A 23,969-nucleotide genomic window follows, 5' to 3' on the forward strand; every position below is an offset into this window, starting at 1 on the left:
CTCTGCAAACGTTTCTTTCTCACGAATTAGTTTGGGTGGCACAGTGGCAGAGTGGTTAGCACTGCTGCCTCACAGCGCCAAGGACCCAGGTTTGATTCCCGGCTTGGGTCGCTGTCTGTGTGGAGTTTGCACATTCTCCCTGTGTCTACGTGGGTTTCCTCCAGATGCTCCGGTTTCCTCCCACACTCCAAAGATGTGCAGGTTAGGTGGATTGGCTGTGTTAAATTGCCCCCGAGTGTCAGGGGGACTAGCTAGGGTAAATGCATGGGTTTACAGGGATAGGGCCTGGGTGGGATTGTGGTCGGTGCAGATTCAATGGGCTGAATGGCCTCCTTCTGTAGAATTCTATGATTCAATGAAATATGTCGCAGTATTTGGAAGGATTACAGATGGAGTACATCGCTGGCGTCACCTCACTTCAAGAGCTTCAGTCTCACCCCAGCCTGAAGATTTCAGCCAGATTCTCTCCTGTTGAGTCCTGGAAATCCGCTGGAAAAGTCGGGATCCGAGTGTCCAGCTTCAGAGAACCACTTCATCAAATGTCCAGTTCTTGTATCAGGCACCCATGCTTAATGTAGTGGTCTTGTTTGTTCCCATGTTGTATTCACTGCTGTCCAAGAACAGCCTCTTTATTGGTGACATTGATCATGCCATTTTGCTTTTGATGTTGTCTACAAATCACAATGACCCTGCTTTGGAGAATGTTTGTGGAGTATTGCATCCTTTGTTGTTTCTGAATCTTCATGCTCTTTCCCTCGAAGAAATAAGTGAAGAATCCACCTGATGATTAACAGTCTGACTGGGCCAGACATCATGAATTCTCTATCCATGGCCGGAACCAGCCTAAAGGGTGGTTAGGCTTAAATAGTATGAAGGTCTCATGGGCCCTCACAACCCACGGGGCTGGCGCAAGTATGGAATGTAGAGCCAGTGTTCCCTTTACTGGGCCTGCCTGAAAAGGGACTCTCATCCTGCACTTTCTCTGACTCAAAAGATGGAAATAGTAATGCGAAGTCCATGGCTTGCTCTGTTGTACCCTGTTGCACAGTGTCTTTCCAAATCAAATTCCTGAACGTGCTAATGGCTTCCTTTCTCCTCTCTTTGCAGGAGGATGACGGCACCAAGTCTCGAACCTTGTCCTCACAGAAGCTATCCCCAAAATGGTGTTTTCTGGACTGTGAGTATCCATTTGAAACTGGTTGTAAAATGTTAGAGCAGCATTCCATTATAATTAGACTGGCAAGATACTCAAATCACCGTTACATTTAATGGACGCTTTAAAGAAGCCATTGTGTTGTATGCTATCCTAGACAATGGGATCCTCATTATAGTTCATGGGCCCTTTAAAGGAGAATTCCAAGGGAATAAATCGATGGGATTCACAATATAGTGCGCGGGCACTTTAAAAAAAAAAATTCTAATAGAATAAGCTCCTGGACATAGTTCAAAGGGGATCAAAAGTTACGGGAAAAGGCAGGAGAATGGGTTGAGGAATTTATCAGCCAAGATTGAATGGTGGAGCAGACTCGATGGGCCAAATGGCCTAATTTTGTTCCTATAACTCTGGTCTTATAACTGTGATAGGGTACCAACAATTTTTAAAGCTATATTGTTTTGTAAATGGATTCCAGGATACCACAAGCACTGTTAGTGATCTGGGAATAAACCTGTGGGATTGATCAGCAGTGTGAACTGAATATAAACTCACAACATAGACTTACTCACCATCCACTGCCTGTTCCTTTGGCCGATTGATAACTAGTCACCAATACTGCGTCATGGGAGCAAATGATCCTTCACAATGAGAGCAGGAAAATGCTTAAAGTGTCGGATTGTTATGGCATCTGTACAGGACACATTTTTAAAATTAAAGAGTAGAGCAGTATTTATTCAGTCTTGCCCAGAGCCTGCTTAGGGATGAGGGTACGAAGGAGTATTCCTTTGCAGTCACTCACAGAACTATGGAAAGGCAAATGTGTTGCCATACTAGGTCTCTCAAAGCATGATGGAAGAAGAATTTTAGGTCGTGTTTATTCAGGGTTTCTCAGGCACTGGTCAGAGGAGTACAATATTGTATTTTCTCTAAGTCTCACAAACAGCCTTGAGAAAGGGGAGTAGTATTAGTATTCATGGTCATTGACAGAGCATGATGAGAGAGGGATTATCATCCATACCCTGATAAGGAAAACACTATGATCTAGTATTTATGCAGGGTTTCTTATAAAGCCTCGTTGAAGGGAATTGCAATACAAAGACGGTTGACCCAAATTTTGTGATCATAATGATAACAAAAACTGTCAGCAATCTCTGATGCTCGCTCATGTCGAGTGAAACGTGGAAATCGGAAATTGTCAGCAGTTTTACACTTGTAATCCATGTGACTGAAATCAAGTAGAAATCAGTGAACTGATGAAATCTTAGCTCTTTTATGCTGTTTAAAGTTTATTTATTAGTATCAAAAGTAGGCTTCCATTAACACTGCAGTGAAGTTACTGTGAAAATCCCCAAGTCACTGCCACACTCCAGTGCCTGTTCGGGTACACTGAGGGAGAATTCAGCATGGCCAATGCACCTAATCAGCAGGCTTTAAGGACTGTGGGAGGAAACCGGAATACCCGGAGGAAATCCACGCAGACATGGGAAGAACATGCAAACTCCACACAAACAGTGACCCAAGCTGGGAATCGAACCCAGGTCCCTGGCGCTGTGAGGCAGCAGTGCTAACCACTGTGCCACCTGTGCTTAGCCTTGCTGTGCCTGAAAACCTCATTTGATAATTGTGGAATGTCAAATTTCTCCATTATGATCTTTTTAAAAATGATTTTTTTTAAGTTCCTGATATTTCATCTTCTGTATTACCTCATGTTTATGTGCCAATCATTTATTTCACTCAATTTTAAATAGAACTGAAAATATTATTGTTTTTTTATTTCCTGGTTTGCTGTCTGTGAGAATTGTGCTATTGGATTTTATATTCTATTCAAAAGCTTTGCTCCATTTTTTCCCTTTAAGGTTTAAGAGCTAATCATATATTTATTCCCTGGGTCACCTACTTATCGAAATAATCTTTCACTATTAATCTTCTCAAACTCTCAAAACGTTGAACCATTCTGTGAGAACCCGCTGAACCTCCACTCCTACACTAAATGCCACACTCAAATCTCCAATCACATCTAAATCCATGTCTTCCTTCTGTCACTAATGAATCAACACTGCATCCATTTTTTATGGTTCCACTATGTTCTTTAATGTCTCTCTATGCCCCTCTCTCACAAATGTGTATCTATGGAAGTCTCTCGAGCCTCCTTTCTCCCACTCCTGTATCTGGGGAGGTCTCTTTCCAACATTCTCTGCCCCTTCCCGTATCTGGTAAGGTCTCTTTCTAACGCTCTCTCTCTTTTCTTGGTGAGGTAACGGAGGTGTGAAGAGGGTAATATGGTTGATCTCGTGCACATGGTCTTTCAAAAGTGCCACATAGTAGACGTGTTAGAAAAGTTAGAGCCTGCGGGATAAAACGGAAAGTAGCTGTATGGATAAGAAGTTGCTGAGTAGCAGGAAGAAGAGTGTAGTGGTGAATGGTTATTTTTCAGACTGAAGGAACATAAGAACTAGGAGCAGGAGTGGGCAATTCAGCCCCCCGAGCCTGCTCCATCATTCAATACGATCATGGCTGATCTTGCCTCGACCTCAACTCCATTTTCCTGCCTGTTCTCCATTACCCATTACTAATTAAAAATCTGTCCATCTCCTTCTTAAATTTACTCTCTGTCCCAGCCCTTTGAGAGAGGTAGTTTCTCCTCATCTCTGTTTTAAATCTGCCACCCCTTACTCTAAAACTGACCACTCGTTCTAGATTGTCCCACATGAGAAAATATCCACTCTACATCTCCCCTGTCAATCTCCATTAGCGTCTTATATACCTCAATTAGATCGCCTCTCATTCTTCTTAAACTCTTGAGACTATAGACCTAACCTGCTCAATCTCTCCTCATAAGACAAACTCCTCAGCTCTGGAATCAATCTGAGCCTCCTCTGAACTGCCTCTAATGCAACTACATCCCTCCTCAAGTAAGGACACAGTACTCCAGGTGTGGTCTCACGAATGCCTTGTACAGTTGCAGCAATACTTCCTTACTTTTATATCCTATTCCTTTAGCAATAAATGCCAAAATTCTGTTTGCTTTCTTTATTACCTGCTGCACCTGCATACTAACTTCCTACGATTCACACATTAGGATCCCTCTGCACTGAAACACCCCGAAGTTTCTCTCCATTTAGATAATAATTAGCATTTCTATTTTTCCAACCAAAATGGATAATCTCACACTTAACCACGTTAAACTCTATCTGCTACATTTTGGCTTATTTGCCTGACCAATCCATATCCACTTGTAAATTGCTTATTTCCTCAGTGCAACTTATCCCATCTATTTTAGCATCATCTGAAAATTTGGCTGTAGCACATCTATTCCTGCATCCAAGTCATTAATATAGATTGTAAATGGTTGGGGCCCGAGGACCGAACCCTGTGGTACCCCACTAGTTGCATCTTACCAATCAAAAAAAGACCCATCTATCCCCACTCTCTGCTTTCTGTTGGTTACTCAATCCTCTATCCAAGCTAATAAATTACCCCTAATCCCATATGATCTTACTTTGTGTATTAACCTTTTGTGTGGCACCTTATCAAATGACTTCTGGAAGTCTAGATATACTACATCTACAGGATCCCCACTATCCACTTTGCTTGTTACATCTTCCAAGAACTACTTTGCTTGTTACGTCTTCAAAGGTATACAGTGGGCTCAGGGATTGGTGTGAGGGCCACTTTCTTTTATGATATATATTAATGACCTAGCTCTGGGTGCGCAGGACACAAGATGTGCAAAGCTTGGAAGGATTGTGAACTGTGAAGAGGATAGAAATAGACTTCTAGAGTATAGGCTCTCAGAACGGGCAGATTTGTGGCAAATGAACTTTAATGCAGAGATGTATGATATGCAGTTTGCAGAAAGGTGAGGAGAATGAGGAGTGACAATGTAGAAGCCACAAAGCTAAATGGGGTGCAGGAACACAGAGGCCTAGGGTAAATAAGCACAATTTATTTAAGGTGGCAGCACAGGTTAAGAATGTGGTTTAAAGTGTATGCGTAGATAGATTGGAGAAGTCGAGACCATTCTCCTTCATGAACAGAAGGCTAAGAGGAGATTTGATAAGAGTCGTTCAAAGTCATGAGGAGGTCTGGACAAGAGTAGAGAGAATCTGTTCCCATCAGTGGAATGCTCGAGAACTGGAGATCACTGATCTAAGATGATAGAACCATTTGGAGAAACCTCTTTATGCAGCAGATGATTAGGATCTGCAAAGCACTGGAGCTTGAGTCTGTGGAGGCAATTTGGAGGCCAGCCAGAAAAGCACCTGGAAAGACAAAGATTTCAGGGGTAGAGGGAAAGGTCAAGGAGAGTGAGACTGAATGGCGGCCTCCTGTGCTGTAGGCACTCTATGTTTCTAAATGACCCTGAGCATCTGTACCTATGTGTGTAAATCTTAGAGAATCAGCTCAAATCCCTAACAGTTTGGGTGACTCCTTAGATTGTTAAGAAGTCTCTGCCAGATTTAAGTATCAAAGGTTTGTTTTGACAAGAGGGTGAGTGTTTCCAAAGCGGCTTTGGCTAGCTTCCATTCTTTTTGTGGAAATGCATCATTATTCTGAGTTGCTTCTTATCATCTTCACCTCTAGCCTAAGGGGCCGGGGGGCGGGGAGGGGGGAGGCGGTGGTGTCTGAAAGGAAGGGGAGCTTGGGGGAGTTTTCTCTTGTGTAAACAGAATGTCTTTCTGAAGCTTCAAGCTGATTAAAATAAAAATATGATCTCATCGGTGAATATGAGCCCAGTGTCCTGGCAGCTGCTGGCCTAACTCAAATAGGTCTTCCCTGTCACTGGAGAGATCTGACCAACTGAACAGCTGGAGGGCCCAAGGGTGGCGGGTGGGGTTGAAGATCAGAATATACACTGGACAATAGATTGGAATTACACAATGCTTTGTAAGAAAGCTGCTGTTGAAATATGGGTAGGAGAGCATGCTCTGTGGGATTTGTGCACCATATTGTATTAGTCAGCCCACAAGCCTGGCACACAAATGAGCCCTCAAGCTGCCTCTGTAGTAGATTGAATCATTTCAGCTTGTACTACTTTAATTATGTTCATTTAATTATTTCACTTCTTATTAAGGAGTAATATTCTTCTCTCCAAGGTTTAGAGGCTAGATAAATCTCAAGCTTGCCCAGACAGCATTCATTTACCTGTGTGGGCTCTTTCAGTTTTTTTTTGTGCGGAGCGGCATGCTCATAGTAACTAAAAGAGGCCGACTTGTGCTCAGGCCTGAACAGGAACAGGTTGCTGGGGAAAGGTGATTAAGCAGGCATGTGGCATGCTTGTCTTCATTGGCTGGGACATTGAGTTCAAGAGTTGACAAATCATGTTGCAGCTATATAAAACCTTGGTTAAGCCTCATCTGGAGTATTGCGTGCAGTTCTGGTCACCACATTGGGCGAGAGTGCAAACAAGGTTCACCAGGATGTTGCCTGGTCTCTTGCTAAGCAATGCTTTGATTTGATTTATTATTGTCACATGTATTGGGATGCAGTAAAAAGTATTGTTTCTTGCGCGCCAAACAGACAAAATATACCATTCATAGAGTACATAGGGGAGAAGGAAAGGAGAGGGTGCAAAATATAATGTTACAGTCATAGCTAGAAGTGTAGAGAAAGATCAATTTAATATAAGCTAGGTCCATTCAAAAGTCTGATGGCAGCAAGGAAGAAGCTGTCCTTGAGTTGGTTGGTACGTGTTCAATGTTACAATGTGTTCAGTTTTGCAATGCTTTATAACCTCACGGATAAGTGGGATCCATCTTATCCTGACAAGTATTGGTCCAGTACCTTTAATGAACTGGGGGTGCTGGAGGACACATCTGGATAAGCAGATGCTGCTTGTGTTCATAAAGGCCGACTTTTTCTTCATCACACCATACATCTTATTGCGAAGGCAGTTTGTCGAATGCATTTGCATTAAATTAGCTTTCTTTTGATGGTCTCTATTTATAGTGAGTCAGTAAGAATTGAAATGCAGCGTGCTGAACATCTTGTTGAATTTGAACTGCTTTTTGACAGTCAAGATTGATTGGGAAAACCCATTGGCTTATTATTTGGCCTCTCAATTGGAAGTAAAGCCTCCAGTGACGGGCGATATCAGGGTTGGATTGACTGATTGCATGATATTTTGTGCGGTATTTTGTTTTATTTCTGATGGCCAGACTGATGATACAATAATGCACTGAGTCACCTGCAAGTGTTGATCTCAGGCAGTTGGAGCAAGATAACACGGGCAATTGGGACTAGCTTAGTGGGTAAAAAAAAGGGTGGCATGTACAAGGATCTGTTTCCATGCTGTGAACCTCTATGACTCTATAACCCATTGGAGGCCAGGTTCTTTACCCAGCTGGCAGTGCCAAAACACTCGTGCCACACTCACGCCACACATGTGCATCTCCTAATGGGAACCATGAAATGGCATTGGGGCTTATCCAAAGGCTTCGATCTTGCCTCTGGGTGGACTGTCTCCTCCCAAAAGAGTGTGCGATTCTTCCCAGGGAATGATTTGTCCCTTATTGAGACACATAGGATTCTCAGGGGGCTAGACAGGATAGGCGCTGAGAGGATGTTTCCCCCTTGTAGGATAGTCTAGGACCAAGAGGGCAGAAACACATAGTAAGAAGTCGCCCATTTAAAACAGAGACGAGGAGGAATTTCTTCTGAGGATAGTGAATCTGTAGAATTCTTTACTCTGGAGGCTGGGTCGTTAAGTATGTTCAAGGCTGAGATTGACAGATTTTCAATCAGTAAGGGAATCAAGGTTTATGGAGATAAAGTGGGTAAGTGGAGTTAAGGATTATGTTAGATCAGTCATGATCTCATTGAATGACGGAGAGACTCAATGGTCCGAATGCTCCTACATCTTATGGTCTAAAATCTCCCAATTTCCACGCTGGCCAGTCTTCCCCTCTGCCTATTGCTTTCAAATATGCCAACCTTTGTATCCCGTACTCACCTCGGATGAAACACCATCCGGAGAGAAAGGAGGTTCAAATGAAAAATCAGCACTGCACACTGTCGAGGTTAAACTGCTGACTGCAGATATTCCTCACTGTGACATCAGCTAATTGTACTAGGAAACACACAATACTAACTCTAAAAACTATTTCTACATAGGGTGAAGTAGTTCTCGGCCCTCTTATAGTGTTGTTCCTTGCATAATATGGGAGAATGGAAATAAAAGCAGATTGAACTTTAAGTGCAATGCAATGATTTAAGAAATATAATTGGCAACTGCCCATTGTGTTACTAGAAGAGAAGAGCGTTAATGTGCTCAGTGCCCTGATGTAGTTACAGGGCGGCATGGTGGCACAGTGGTTAGCACTGCTGCCTCACAGTGCCGGGGACTCAGATTCAATTCTCAGTTTGGGTCACTGTCTGTGCGGAGTCTGCACGTTCTCCCCGTGTCTGCGTGGGTTTCCTCCGGGTGCTCCGGTTTCCTTCCAGAGTCCGAAAGATGTCCTGGTTAGGTGGATTGGCCATGCTAAATTCTCCCTCAGTGTTACCCGAACAGGCGCCGGAGTGTGGCGACTAGGGGATTTTCACAGTAATTTCAATGCAGTGTTAATGTAAGCCTGCTTGTAACACTAATAAATATACTTAAAAATAAATTACATGCTTCCGTCATTTCCCCATTCTTCATCGCTCAGCTTAGAGATCAGGAGGGGAAAGATGGAGGATATTGAAGACCAGGGTAAGAATTTGAAAGTTGTTTCTGGACCTGGAGTCAATGAAGGTCAGTGACCGCAAGAGTGATGAGGGGTGAAATAAAAACTGAAAATGCCTGATAAACTCAGCAGGTGTGGCAGCGTCTGTGGAGAGAGAAACAGAGTTAATGTTTCAAGTCCGTAATACCCTTCTACAGAACAGTTCTGAAGAAGAGTCATACGGATTCGGAACATTATGGGTAGGATTTTCCAGCCGTGCTCACCCCAAAACCGGACAATCCTGCCTGAGGCCAACGCACCTTTGCATGGTACCCCCCACCCCATGACAGGTGGGACAGGGAAATTCTCCCATATAACCTGGGTTTCTCTCCTCACGGATGCTGCCAGATCTGCTGAGTTTATCCAGCATTTTCGGTTCTTATTCCGATTTCCGGCATCTGCAGTATTTTGCTTGTAGGTGACCTTACGGGTCAGTCAGATGGGTGCACCTGGTATGAGCTAGAATACAGGCAGCAGAGATTTGGATGAGCCACAGTTTATGAAGGCAGAGTCTTTACACGTTAAGCCCTCTCCACATGTGAAGCTTCCAGGTATCTTTACCAGCAAGGGGGGAAAAAAAGGCTTCTTGCAACACATCTGGCAGCAGCTGTTGAGCTGAGCAGGCACCCTGTTGATCCCGTTGCAACGCAGGCCGAAGGCAGACAGGCACGGTGAGGCCAGCTTCACTGAGATGTTTAGTTACTTTCAAGAACTGGGATTGGGAGTCAGGAGCAGGTTGTAAAGGTGCCAATCTCTACTCATTCAGCTCGAAACAGATTTTGCCCTTTGCGCACTTACTTGAGGCTGTGCTCTGACCCTCAAAAAAAAAGAAACGATCCCCCTCAGGGGAGGAGGCATTCTTTAAACTCTGATTTCCTCTGTCTTTTCTGGCATGAGTACTTGGAATCTAAGGCCTTGCACCCTCCAGGCTATTGTTCTCTTTTGGCATTGACAAAATGGACGCCCCCATAAATTACCATAAACCTTTGACCTTACGGGTCAGTCAGATAGAATCCTTTTAATGAGCCTGTGGGAAGCAGCCCTCCAGCTGAGCCTTTGTCTACTGAAGTGTAAAGTGTTTCCCCTGTCTCTCCATCTACACTCAGTTCAAGAAGTGAAAGAAAACAGTGAGTTTCCAGAAACTCATCCCGTCCTGCTCATTTTTGCAAAACACTGAACAATACTTCGACTGAAGTAAGTTCCTGTCAGTGTGTGAAACCCACCTTTTGACTCCTTTTTTGGCTTAATTCAACACCCGGGATGATTGAAAATGGCACATTGTAATCTCAGCTGCATGAAGGCGCGCCGGTGGTTAAAAGTGAGTCCGGTTGAGTCTGTGGTTAGCTCTTCATCACATTTTTCAACCTCGAAAGTGTCTCGTCTTGAGTAGCAGCTGTGCCTAATTACACGTCTGGTCCTGAGCAGCCGGCGGGTGTTTCAGATTCACTAATTGCTGTTCTTTCACTCGACCTTGCTTCCAGTTGTCCTGAGACTCTGTTTGGGTGAATCATTGTCAGCAACTCACCCTGACGGTCAGTCATCAGTTAATGCTTTCCAGAGGATCTGCGCTAGTTGCTGACTTTGTGACAATGAGATGCTGTAACTACTGCAGTGCCCAAATTCAACCAGATTAAAGTTTTCCTCGTATGTAGGGGAGGGAGGGAGGGTGAGCTGCTGGGGAGGCCTGATTAGAATCATAGAATCCCTACAGTACAGAAGGAGACCATTCGACCCATCGAGTCTGCACTGACCACAATCCCATCCAGGTCCTATTCCCGTAACCCCCTGCTAATCCCGACACTAGGATCAATTTAGCGTGGCCAATCAACCTAACCAGTAGATCTTGCAGAAGGTGGGAGGAAACCAGAGAAAACCCACGCAGACACAGGGAGAATGTGCAAACTCCACACAGACAGTGACCTGAGGCCGGAATTGAACCTGGGTCCCTGGCACTGTGAGGCAGCAGTGCTAACCACTGTGCCACCGTGCCATCCCAAATTCAACCTGATTAAAGTTCCTCTTTTTTTTACCCTTTGGTATGTAGGGGAGGGTGGGCTGCAGGCGAGGCCTGATGGCTGTTAGGCTGGCGCGATTTGATTTTCTGCAGAGCCCTCATGTTCATATTGCAGGCACCTTGTCATTCTCAAACGTTCACCCTTCCAGCTTATGGCCCTAAGGACCTCTCTTCTTGCCATCTCGTAGTCAACTTCAGAATACACTAGAACGGTACCAATTCACCCACACCAAATATATAAATGTGCACCTCCCTGCAACAGTCTGCAATATCCCAGGTACTCGTGCTCATCAACCAACTCATCTCCCCGGGCTCCCAGTCCTAAGCAACATTGAGCCCTCCCCATACCATCCCCACTCCTTCACCCCCCCCCCCCCCCCCCCCCCCCCCCCCCCGCAGCTCTCCCCTCCCGCCTCCTCTTTCCACTGCCCCCACCTTCACACATCAGGAGGGTAGTTGCAACAGGCATGTTATTGGAGACGGTCTTCTTGGACGCAGGCCTGCTCTTCTTCCAGTATCTCCCCAACCCACCAGCAGTACGCCTTCCCTCGAGCCACTCCATGTGTTTAACCCACCCCACCAAGGAGCAACAGCTAAGATGGGCGGCACGGTAGCACAGTGGTTAGCACTGCTGCTTCACAGCTCCAGGGACCTGGGTTCGATTCCCGGCTTGGGTCACTGTCTGTGTGGAGTTTGCACATTCTCCTCGTGTCTGCGTGGGTTCCCTCCGGGAGCTCCAGTTTCCTCCCGCAGTCCAAAGATGTGTGGGTTAGGTTGATTGGCCGTGCTAAAATTGCCCCTTCGTGTCTTGAGATGGGTAGGTTAGAGGGATTAGCGGGTATATATGTAGGGATATGGGAGTAGGGCCTGGGTGGGATTGTGGTCGGTGTAGACTCGATGGGCTGAATGGCCTCTTTCTACACTGTAGGGTTTCTATGATTCTATGTAACCCACTGTATGGAATAATTCCGCCTGAACTTTCTATATACTCCTAACTTCTAGATAAGAACCTTAATTTTGAACACCTCTGTCAGTATGGACACACTAAGGGGCTTGTTCCTGTGTGTTTTATGCTATTGAAGTTTAAGTTTATTTATTAGTGTCACAAGTGGGCTTATATTGACACTGCAATGAAGTAACTGTGAAAATCCCCTAGTCGCCACACTCCGGCGCCTGTTCGGGTAACACTGAGGGAGAATTTAGCATGACCAATCCACCTAACCAGCATGTCTTTCGGGCTGTGGGAGGAAACCCACACAGACATGGGGTGAACATGCAGACTCCGCACAGATAGTGACCCAAACTGGGAATCGAACCTGGACCCCTGGCGCTGTGAGGCAGCAGTGCTAATCACTGTGTCCCCATGCCGCCTGAACTGACCATTGGTCAGTCATTGCTTTATATCTCATTTATTCTGGCTGTATTTTTTTTAAACTATGTTAATCTTCTTCCATTGAGTCTGTAAGTCCCTCGTTATGTATGTTACCCAGTTCTGCCTCTGTTCTTTGCAATTGTATTAACAGGCATTCTTTGTAACACTACAAAGCTGAGCCATTTTAATGACCAATGACTATCTCATTAAATTAAACGAGCTGTTCCCCTAATTACGCAAGAACACCAGTGATGCCAAGTGGACCGATTTTGACTGAAGTCATTTGGCCTCGTAGCGACAGATAATTGGAGCGGAGAATATAGTTGCTCATGATTCTCCCTGATCGGATTCACTTGACCCTTTCCCCTCCGCTAAGACCCTCTTGCATAACTGTTGGATTTTTTCGCTAAAATCTGTGTACCTTTTTGACGTTTACCTGCAGAGTCCACAAACGAAGAGATATCGGTGGTGTTCAGACAGGGTTATGGTAGTTGAGGGGAGGAAATGTTCACATTAACGGGGTCACCAAGTACAGGGAGGTGAATTCTGAACAGCACAGCCTCTGACAGGTATCTTTGATTCCAATCCTTCGCATCGATAACCTCTTTCCCTTTTGTCTCCTTATGGCTTTCAGCAAAGATGCATTTATTTTCCCAATTCAAATCAAAGTAAAATGTGTCCGTGCAAATCGTGGCAAATCTCAAATTCAACAGGCCAGATATCAAAATTACATGCGGAGTGGGCTGAATTTTAAAATCTGCTCTAAAGATATAACATGCTGGCTGGAATTCTCCGGTCGTTCACGCCAGCGGGATTCTCTGGTCCCGCCGGCAGCGCACCCCTGCCCACGGGTTTCCCGCCTGCATGGGGTGATGTCAATGGGAATTCCATTGACAGCGGCAGGACCAGAGAATCCCACCACTAGCAAACATTCTAATTTTTAAAAAATAGATAAGGGGATATGAGGAACAGGTGGGGAGGTGGATTCGAGACCAGGAAAAGATCAGCCATGATCTGATTGAATGGCGGAGCAGGCTCGAAGAGCTTAATTTGCCTACTCCTGCTCCTAATTCCTCTGTTCCTATGTTCCTCTTTGTCTGTGTTGCTTGGGTCAGCTCCTGTATGGAGAATTGCAACAATAGGGCCTCACTTCAGTGAGCAGTCAATGTCTTCAAAGGAGAACAGGAGAAAACTGATAACACAAGGGGATGTAAACCAAACGTGATAAAGTTTATGTAGTAAAGATGGGCTGAGATGTGTACAGGTAGGATGTAGAAAGATGTGCTGCAAATGTGCTACATCTCTCACAATTGGATGTGTTGGTGCGCATGATTTCCCAAAGTGACTTTCTGGTCTCAACACTGTCATATCCAACTCATCGTCAATCACAGCTCTTTTAGCAACCGTTGATGGAGTAACATTGCCCAAGGCTTGTAAGCAACTCGTCTGTCTGCTCACTCAGCTTCGAATGACAGTGAGAGGCACAAAACAGAGAAAGTAACAAATACCTTTTAAAAAAAAATGTGAATGGATTTACAGCTTGACAGGTAGATGAGTCCAAGATTATCAGGCATTGCAAATACCACAGGGTTTAACTTGTATCCAAATTGAATTCCACAGATAGAAGTAGTTAATGATAGGGCGCGAGCTGTCATTTGCAGATAAATACCAGGCTGGAGAAGGGATGTTCGGGACAAAGAAAGAGAATGGGGCCAAAAAAAGATAGGGCATGCACAGTCTACACCAACTACAATTAACTGACAACTTCAGAAGCTAGTAGAGAGAGAAATGTGAGGCAGTGAAAGGTACTGAAAGGATTGTCAGAATCCTATTGCTGGAAGCAGTAATTCAAATGCGGATTCCATACCTTGAATATTCCTGGGAATGCCAGGCTGAATGTTTCATCAAATCTGGGCTCGCCTGTAAAACCCGACAGCGGGCAATCTCTAGCAGTAACTCTGACTTCAGTTTTACAGTGCTCATCATCTCCGTCTCGATTTTAAATTCAAAGGCCCCAATTACCCCAGTCCTGTTTGTCTCACCTTTTAAAGTGACGTCTTGTTTCCATGACAACTTACCTTTTGGATTCTTATTATTCAACAATAACTTACCTTTCTGCAGCATCTTTATTATCCCACGTTGCATCACAGGGCTATGACCAAACAATATCTTGACACCAAGCCATACGTACATATACATATATAGTACACACACTTGTGTACTATTATTGCAGCAAAAGATCCTTAGGCAGCACCTTCCAAACCCATGATCACTTCCATCTCGAAGGACAAGGGCAGCAGATACATGGGAACACCTGCAAGTTCCCCTCCAAGCCACTCACCGTCCTGACTTGGAAATATATTGCCGTTCTTCTGCAGTTGCTGTGTCAAAATCTTGGAATTCCCTCCCTAACGGCATTGTGGGTCAACCAACAGCACATGGACTGCAGCGATTCAAGAAGGCAGCTCACCACCACCTTCTCGAGGGCAACTCGGGATGGGCAATAAATGCTGACCAGCCAGCGATGCCCATGTCCCACGAATGAATAAAAAAAACATGGAGAATATTAGGGCAGGTGAACATAGCTTGACTAAAAAGATAGGATTTAAGAAGCATCTTAAAGGAGGAAAGAAAGGTGGGGAGGCAGAGAGATTTAGGGGTGGAATTCAAGAGGTTAGGCCGCTGAAGACATATCTGCAAAGGTGGAGTGATTAAAACTGAGGATACTCAAAAAGGCAGAATTGGTGGAGCTCCGATATCTCGTCCAGAAGGGAAATCCGGTTCAAAATTGTCACATTCCTGTAGACATCAGTAATGCTGGAGTTCCATTTTATGGATTAGTTCACTTTATTTCAAATTTTCCTGGTTTTTCTTTTCGGGCAGAGGGTTGTAAGTCTGGAGGTTGTAGGTATGGTGGGATTGAATGTAGATCAGTAAACAGAGGGGTGAACGGGTCCTGCCGTGAGTCAGGACACAGGCAGCAGAGTTTTGGGGACCTCGGGTTTCTGGAGGCTGGATCATGGGAGCCATGATGTGGAGATGCCGGTGTTGGACTGGGGTAAGCACAGTAAGAAGTCTCACAACACCAGGTTAAAGTCCAACAGGTTTACATAAACCTGTTGGACTTTAACCTGGTGTTGTGAGACTTCTTATCATGGGAGCCAGCCAGGAGTTCACTGGAATAGTCAAGTCGAGAGGTAGCAAAGCTGTGGCCAAGGGTTTCAGCAGCAGATGCCAAGAGGAGCAGTAGAAGGATGCCTCGGAGATGAAAGTAGGCAGTCTTGGTGAAGAAGCAGTTACGTGGTCAGAAGCTCATCTCAGCATCAAGGGCGGCACAGTGGTTAGCGATGCTGCCTCACAGCTCCAGGGACCCGGGTTCAATTCCGACCTCGGGCGACTGTCTGTGTGGAGTTTGCACATTCTCCCCGTGTCTGCATGGGTTTCCTCCCACATTCCATAGATGTGCAGGTTAGGTTGATTGGCCATGCTAAAGTGCCCCTTAGTGTCTCAAGATGTGTAGGTTAAGGGGATTAGAGGGGTAAATATGTGGGGTTAGGGCGGGGGCATGGGCCTGGTTAAGATGTTCTGTCAGAGAGTCAGTGCAGACTCAATGGGCTGAATGGTCTCTTTCTGTACTGTAATTTTCTTTGTTCTTTGTAGGGATTCTATTTGGAGTTAAACCTAGGTTGTGAACAGCTGGCTCAGTCTCAGACAGGGAGAGCGATGGGAGTGGGTGGCTAGGGAGCAGATGGTGATGGAAGAGTCTTTTCTGGTAATTTCGAAAGCCTTGGGTCCTTCCAATATTTAATTTCTGCTCATTCAGCCCCGGATGTTGGTCAAACAGTCCGTCAGTTCAGGGTTAGTGGAGGTGTGAGGTAGAACTGTGTGTGTCAGCAGTGTACATATGGAAAGCAATGCTGTGTGTTTGAATGATGTCACCGATAGACAGCATGGGAATGGGCAATTTACTTTGGAATTATATAGGACTTTGCACATCTGTTTTTACATTCCGAGAGAAGCACTCCTAAAAACTAACCCAATAATAAAGGAAAACTTATCAGTTGGATTGTAAGCAGAAGAAGGCTGAAGCTGAGCAGTCAGCCTCGATGCTTTATTGACTGGTCCTGATGAAGTACAAAGAGGCTTGGGCTCCCCTTGTGTTCAAAAGAAAGCCCTTGTACGGACCGACCACTGCGTTTACTGTTATTGAAAACAGATGTGCAAAGACATGACGATGGTTGTGCTGCTGGGAGGCAGAGATCCAGGCCTGTAGCTTTCCTTTAACTTTCCGAGTGCCATTGTTGCCAAACAATGTTTGAACAGTCTGTTTTGAACTCAATTTATAACTTTAAAATAATTTTGCTTCAAAGTTTGTCTTGTTGCCCCCTGTCATCGTTGAGGTGGCCATTTTGGAATCTCTGCTCTGACCGAAGAGGCCAGTTGAATTTTCTGAGTATTTTCTGGTATATATTTTGGGGGAAATCTTCACCCTGGTTTCGCTTGATTAGCAACATATATCTGCCCCAATTCCTAATGCACACAGCACTCACATGGGTGACACGGTGTCACAGTGCTTAGCACTGCTGCCTCACAGCACCAGGGACCCAGGTTCGGTTCCTGGCTTGGGTCACTGTCTGTGCGGAGCCTGCGCATTCTCCCCGTGTCTGCGTGGGTTTTCTCCAGATGCTCTGGTTTCCTCCCACAGTCCGAAAGATGTGTGGGTTAGGTGGATTGGCTATGCTAAATTGCCCCTTGGTGTCAGGGAGATTAGGAGGGTAAATACATGGGGTTGCAGGAATAGGGACTGGATGAGATTGTTGTCGGTGCAGACGTGATGGGCCGAATGGCCTCCTGCTCTAGGAATTCTATGATTTCCGATGTATTTTGTTAAAACTATATTTTTAAGGACGTTAACATGGTAACTGCCTTCTGCTCCTTGAGTTGACAGGCCATGTCGAGCAGTTGAATAATATTTCTCATTATTCTGACACCCATCCCCAACCCGATCCTCTCATGAATCTTCTTTCTAATTTTGAACTTGAGAAACTGAGATGAAAGGTGTGGAGAATGGCAGACTGTTTAACAATTACTGAAGCTCACAATGAATGGGTGGCACAATACACATTGTACTGGTGAAACAGTCACTGACCAGAGTCTCAGGCACACCCGCCCTGGAATCAGGACGGGCAAGGATCACAGAACAGCATTCTCCATTGGCCATGGGCGCGATCTTACCAGCCTCGGGCGGGTGTGCCAGTAAAATCCTGGCCTCTTTGTGCAGAATTGCTTTCACTATGTTTTGTGTCTCGCACCATATTAATAATAGTTGTTCATTCGATTGTAATGCTTACTGAAACTCGGTAAGAAGTATATTTTCTTTCAGAAATAGGTTAGAATAGATCATAGAAGATCATAGGATCCCTACAGTGCAGAAGGAGGTCATTCGGCCCATCGAGTCTGCACCGACCACAATCCCGTCCAGGCCCTATTCCTGTAACCCCAATATTTACATTGCTAATCCCCTGACACTAGGGACAATTTAGCATGGCCAATCAACCTCACCCGCACATCTTTGGGTTAACAAAGAATATCAACTTTGTCGTGGTTTTAATCTAAACTCCACAAAAGCAAGGGCCCAGATTTTCAGGCTATTCCTACTGGTCATGTTGACGTGACCACCCCCGCCCCCTGCCCAAGGTGGAGGGTGCGAAAAATGGGGAAACCCATTGACAATGGCGAGACTGGAAAATCCCACTGCTGGGCCCTCTCCACCACCACAAAACATGTTGGGGGGGGGGGGGGGGGGGTACAGGGGACTCCTGTCCAGGGTACCTGCTCCCTCCCCCCCCCCCCCCCCCCCCCCCCCCACTTATAGTCCCCATTTTTGAGGTGTTTTTCCTGTAAGATAACCAAATATTGCTAGGAACACACACCAAACCAGATGGCACCTGTGGAAAGAGGAAGGTAGGATTTGCATTTTTGGTTCCGATCTTTCTCCAAAAATCACATTTGTATTGTTTTATTTTTTATGTGTGTGCTCATCAAATATAGAAAGTTGTGGAGAGGGGCATGTTGACTGGTATTGTCTCAGAGAGATGTGTTGACCCGTTAGAAAAAATCTCAATTACAAGGGAGGAAGTGTTGGGTTTTTTAGGAAACATTATGATAGACAAATCCCCAGGGCCAGATGGCATCTATCCTAGACTCCTCAGGGAAGCGAGAGATGCAATTACTGGGCCTCTAACAGAAATCTTTGTCTCTTCACTGGACACAGGTGAGGTCCCAGAGGATTGGAGGATAGCTAATGTGGTCCCGTTATTTAAGAAGGGTAGCAAGGATAACCTGGGTAATTATAGGCCGGTGAGCTTGACGTCCGTGGTAGGGAAGTTGTTGGAGAAGATTCTTAGAGATAGGATATATGCGCATTTAGAACTGAATAATCTCATTAGCGATAGACAGCATGGTTTTGTACGAGGGAGGTCACGCCTCACAAATTTGGTTGAGTTTTTTGAGGAGGTGACAAAAACGATTGACGAGGGAAGGGCCGTGGATGTCATCTATATGGATTTTAGTAAAGCGTTTGACAAGGTCCCTCATGGCAGGCTGGTGCAAAAGGTCAAATCTCACAGGATAAAAGGTGAGCTAGCTAGATGGGTGGAGAACTGGCTTAGCCAGAGAAGACAGAGGGTAGCAGTGGAGGGGTCTTTTTCCAGTTGGAGGTCTGTGACTAGTGGTGCTCTGTTTGTGAACAGAATCCCCACTCACCTGAAGAAGGGGCTTGCAGCTCCGAAAGCTTGTGTGGCTTTTGCTACCAAATAAACCTGTTGGACTTTAACCTGGTGTTGTTAAATTTCTTACTGTGTTTACCCCAGTCCAACGCCGGCATCTCCACATCATGACTAGTGGTGTTCTGCAGGGCTCTGTACTAGGACCTCTGCTGTTTGTGATATATATAAATGATTTGGAGGAAGATGTAACTGATGTGATCAGTAAGTTTGCGGACGACACGAAGATTGCTGGAGTTGCAGATAGCGATGAACATTGTCAGAGAATACAGCAGGATATAGATAGGCTGGAACATTGGGCGGAGAAATGGCAGATGGAATTTAATCCAGATAAATGCGAAGTGTTGCATTTCAGTAGATCTAATGTAAGGGGGAGCTATACAATAAATGGCAGAACCATCAGGAGTATAGACACACAGAGGGATCTGGGTGTACAAGTCCACAGATCCTTAAAGGTGGCAGCACAGGTGGAGAGGGTGGTGAAGAAGGCATATGGCATGCTTGCCTTTATTGGACGGGCCATAGAATATAAAAGTTGGCATATGATGTTGCAGCTGTATAGAATGATGGTTAGGCCACATTTGGAATACTGCGTCCAGTTCTGGTCGCCACACTATCAGAAGGACGTGCAGGCTTTGGAGAGAGTACAGAGAAGGTTTACCAGGATGTTGCCTGGTATGGAGGGTCTTAGCTATGAGGAGAGATTGGGTAAACTGGGGTTGTTCTCCCTGGAAAGGTGGAGGATGAGGGGCGACCTAATAGAGGTGTATAAAATTATGAAGGGCATAGATAGGGTGAACAGTGGGAAGCTTTTTCCCAGGTCGGAGGTGACGAACACAAGGGGTCACGGGTTCAAGGTGAGGGGGGCAAGGTTCAACACAGATGTCAGGGGGGACATATTTTACACAGAGGGTGGTGGGGGCCTGGAATGCACTGCCAAGCAAGGTGATTGAGGCGGACACGCTGGGATCATTTAAGACTTATCTAGATAGCCACATGAATAGACTGGGAATAGAGGGATACAAAAGAATGGTCTAGTGGCCACATGAGCGGCGCAGGCTTGGAGGGCCGAAGGGCCAGTTCCTGTGCTGTATTGTTCTTTGTTCTTGTTTAATGCTGGGAATTGTGACATTTGGGGCAGAAAGTCAGCATTAAACTCTCCCATATCAGGATTATCGCAGACCTCCATTTCCTGTCTCTCAACAGTTCACCTTGATGCCAATCCCTACCGACACATTGTAAGCATGCACCACTTCCCACACTGACTGGAGGAGAGGGTAACATAATGGTAACTTTGCTGGATTGAACCCCAGCAATCCAGGGTAATGCTCTGGTTCGAATCCCACTAAAGATCAATAAAATTTTCTGGAACTAAAAGTCTAATGATGACCATTGTCGAATGTTGTAAAAACCCATCTGGTTCACTAATGTCCTTTAGGGAAGGAAGTCTGCCAGCCTTACCTGATCTGGCCAACATGTGACTCCAGATTCACAGCAATGTGGCTGACTCTTTAACTTCCCTCTGAAATGGCCTGAAATCACTCGGTTGTGTCAAACTGCTGAAAAGTCTCAAAGGGATGAAACTGGACGGACCACCCAGAATCGACCTATGCACCAGAAACAACAATGACACCCCCACATGAGCTGTCCACACTCACTTTGAATAATACCCTTACAGAGGAGATGACAGCAACTTGCATTTATATGGTACCTTTAACACAGCAAAACCTCCCAAGACTGCCAACCTAGTCAAAACAGTACCCTTTTAATAAGAAATAACTTTTTGGGAGCAAAATATTCAGACTGCACAAGAGGTAAGTTAGAAAAATTACATATGTGTCCATCCTTTCATGAAACTTGTCACCTAATTTTGCATCACTTGTTTGAATAGGATTTTGCACAGATATTCTTTATTGTCATCCTGTACGCTGTAAGTGCTGCAAATGGGATGCCTGTGGTTAACATGACCGATTCTGCACCTAACCGTTTGAATATTATGGACATTACGAGAACTGGCTGAGAGTCCTTTATGTGTCTATGGAGCATAAGAACTAGGAGCCAGGAGTAGGCAATTCAGCTCCTCGAGCCTGTTCCACCATTCAATACCATCATGGCTTGATCTCATCTTGGCCTTATCACCAGTTTCCTGCCCAATCCCCATAACCTTTCATTCCTCTACTAATTGAAAACCTATCCAACTCCTCCTTATATTTGTTGAGTGTTCCGGCGTCCACTGCACTCTGGGGTAACAAATTCCACAGATTCACAACTCTTTAAGTGAACTAATTCTACCTCATTTATGTTTTAAATTTGCCACCCCTTAACCTAAAACAATGGCCTCTCATTCTAGAATGTCCAACAGAGAGAAACATTCTCTCTACATCTACCCTGTCAATCCCCTTTAGCATCTTATATACCTCGATTAGATCTCCTCTCACTCTTCTAAACTTCAGCGAATATAGTCCTAAACTGCTCAATTTCTCTTCATAAAACAAGTTCTTCGTCCCTGGAATCAATCTTAGACCTTCTCTGAACCACCTCTAATGCATTTAAAACCTTCCTCAAGTAAAAGGACCAACACTGTGCACAGTATTCCAATGTGGTCTTGGACAAGATTTTGCGCTGGAGATTTCTAAGTTCTATCTTGTCTGTACAAGGCATTGGTGAGGCCGCAACTGGAATACTGGAATACTGTGTGCAGTTTTGGTCCCCTTACTTGCGAAAGGATATATTGGCCTTGGAGGGAGTGCAGAGAAGGTTCACCAGGTTGATACTGGAGATGAAGGGTGTAGATTATGAGGAGAGATTGAGCAGATTGGGTTTGTACTCGTTGGAGTTTAGAAAGCTGAGGGGTGATCTTATAGAGGCACATAAGATAATGAAGGGGCTGGATAGGGTAGAAGTGGAGAGATTCTTTCTGCTTAGAAAGGGAACTAGAGGGCACATCCTCAAAATAAAGGGGAGTCAGTTTAGGACAGAGTTGAGGAGGAACTTCTTCTTTCAGAGGGTGGTGAATCTCTGGAATTCTCTGCCCACTGAAGTGGTGGAGGCTACCTCGTTGAATATGTTTAAGTCACGGATAGATGGATTTCTGATCGGTAGGGGAATTAAGGGTTATGGGGAGCAGGCGGGTAAGTGGAACTGATTCACTTCAGATCAGCCATGATCTTATTGAATGGCGGGGCAGGCTCGGGGGGCTAGATGGCCTACTCCTGCTCCTATTTCTTATGTTCTTATCGGCACTCTTCAGACACAGTCCAATAACATAATCAGCGCAGGCTGTGAACTATCAGCATGTCTTACCTTAATCTCCATAAACCCACTGTCCTCACACACTCATCTATCTCAAAAGGATATCTCGTTGCCTCACTACCCAACTTCAGTCAGGAATTTGAGGATTGATTGCCGAGTTTGATTTAAGCATCTGGATGTCCACAAGGGCTCCAACAAACTCCTTCCCCCAAACAACACCAGAGCACATGTACCACAGAAATCCATCCCCTACTAAGTGCTTTGACAAAGGGTCATCTGGACTCGAAAAGTCAGCTCTTTTCTCCCCTTACAGATGCAGCCAGACCTACTGAGATTTTCCAGCATTTCCTCTTTTGGTTTCAGATCCCAGCATCCGCAGTAATTTGCTTTTACCCTACCAAGTGCTATTGCATTAAAAATATATGACTTATTTTATTTATATGCTTGTTTCTTCAAATACGGATTGCTACATAGTGAGTACATAGGCAAATCGATAATCGTTACAAAACACAATGAAAAATGAGCACTTTGTAACACTGCATTTTCTACATTCCTGCAAACACCCTGTCTGTTTTCTTTGAAAAACAAAATCCAGGATTTTGGAGTCTTGTGAATTCTAAAGCAGGTGTTTGTCTAATACATCTGACATTGTTGTGAATTCAAATTATTGCCAGTGTTTGGAGATTTTAGAGACCGTTCTGAGGGACTATGGGTCATGCTTGCAGAATGCCACCATACAGAACACATCCTAACTAATAGAGTCCTTACTTCAAGCTAGCTTTACCCTCATCAGGCATGCCTACACATTATACGCAGCTTCCTGTACACAGTGTATCTGAGATATTTCATTTGATTTATTATTGTCATGTGTATTGGGATACAGTGAAAAGTATTGTTTCTTGCGCACTATACAGACGAAGCATACTGTACATAGAGTGCATTGAGGAGAAGGGAAGGAGAGGGTGTAGAATGTAATGTTGCGGTCATAGCTAGGGTATAAGATCAACTTAATATTAGGTAAATCCAATAGAAGTGTTTTGTCCCTCTGTTTCATCATCAGTTCTCCTAAATGTCATCTGTTGGATCTCAGCTGGATTAGTAGAAAGGCTGCTCCAATTGGCTTCAGACTTCCTGAGGTAGAGAAGGGGATAAATCGGTATGAGTTCCCAGTTCTGATTGCTGCCCTATGAGTCTTACTAGATATTGGAAGGACTGTGTGAGGACAAGGCCAGACTTAGCGGAAACGTGGCTGTGAAGGAGGAGCATGCCAACACTTGTTGTCCAGGCTATTTGCATGTGGTGAATGGAACCTGGGCAAAGTGTCAAAGGATAGCCAGAACCTTGGTCACCATCTTGTAGGGAAGTGAAACAGTGATGGTTCATGAGGGTGGGCCAGCATGTGGCAGAGTCTGTAGATTGCAAATTGGACTAGTCAGCCATCTTGGAACCCATCAAACCTGAGTGGAAGCAAGTCATCCTCCATCCTGAAGAATTGCCGAAGAAGATTTAATCTATTGGAAAGTGATTGAAAGCCTGTTGGATGTGAATCAAATTGGATTAATTTTCCAATTTACCAAAGCGTTTATTACATTGAGATATGCTCTACATTACAAAATGTAGAGATGGGTTGATTGCAGTGTGACTTGCTCATTGGAAGCTTCAGAGTTGGTGGGTGAAATTTTCTTCC

At 44.9% G+C, this 23,969-nt stretch overlaps 1 protein-coding gene across 2 annotated transcripts in view; it reads left to right on the plus strand.

Moving 5' to 3' along the window:
* Window positions 1–23,969, plus strand: part of dgkza (diacylglycerol kinase, zeta a) — a 515,809-nt gene that overhangs the window by 305,964 nt on the left and 185,876 nt on the right. For both annotated transcript variants that reach the window (XM_078220418.1, XM_078220419.1), the window contains one exon: window positions 1,108–1,177. In XM_078220418.1, the coding sequence (XP_078076544.1) occupies window positions 1,108–1,177 (70 nt within the window). The remainder of the gene's footprint in view (window positions 1–1,107; window positions 1,178–23,969) is intronic.

Source organism: Mustelus asterias, chromosome 9 (assembly GCF_964213995.1).
Source record: "Mustelus asterias chromosome 9, sMusAst1.hap1.1, whole genome shotgun sequence".
NCBI classification, from domain to species: Eukaryota; Metazoa; Chordata; class Chondrichthyes; order Carcharhiniformes; family Triakidae; genus Mustelus; species Mustelus asterias.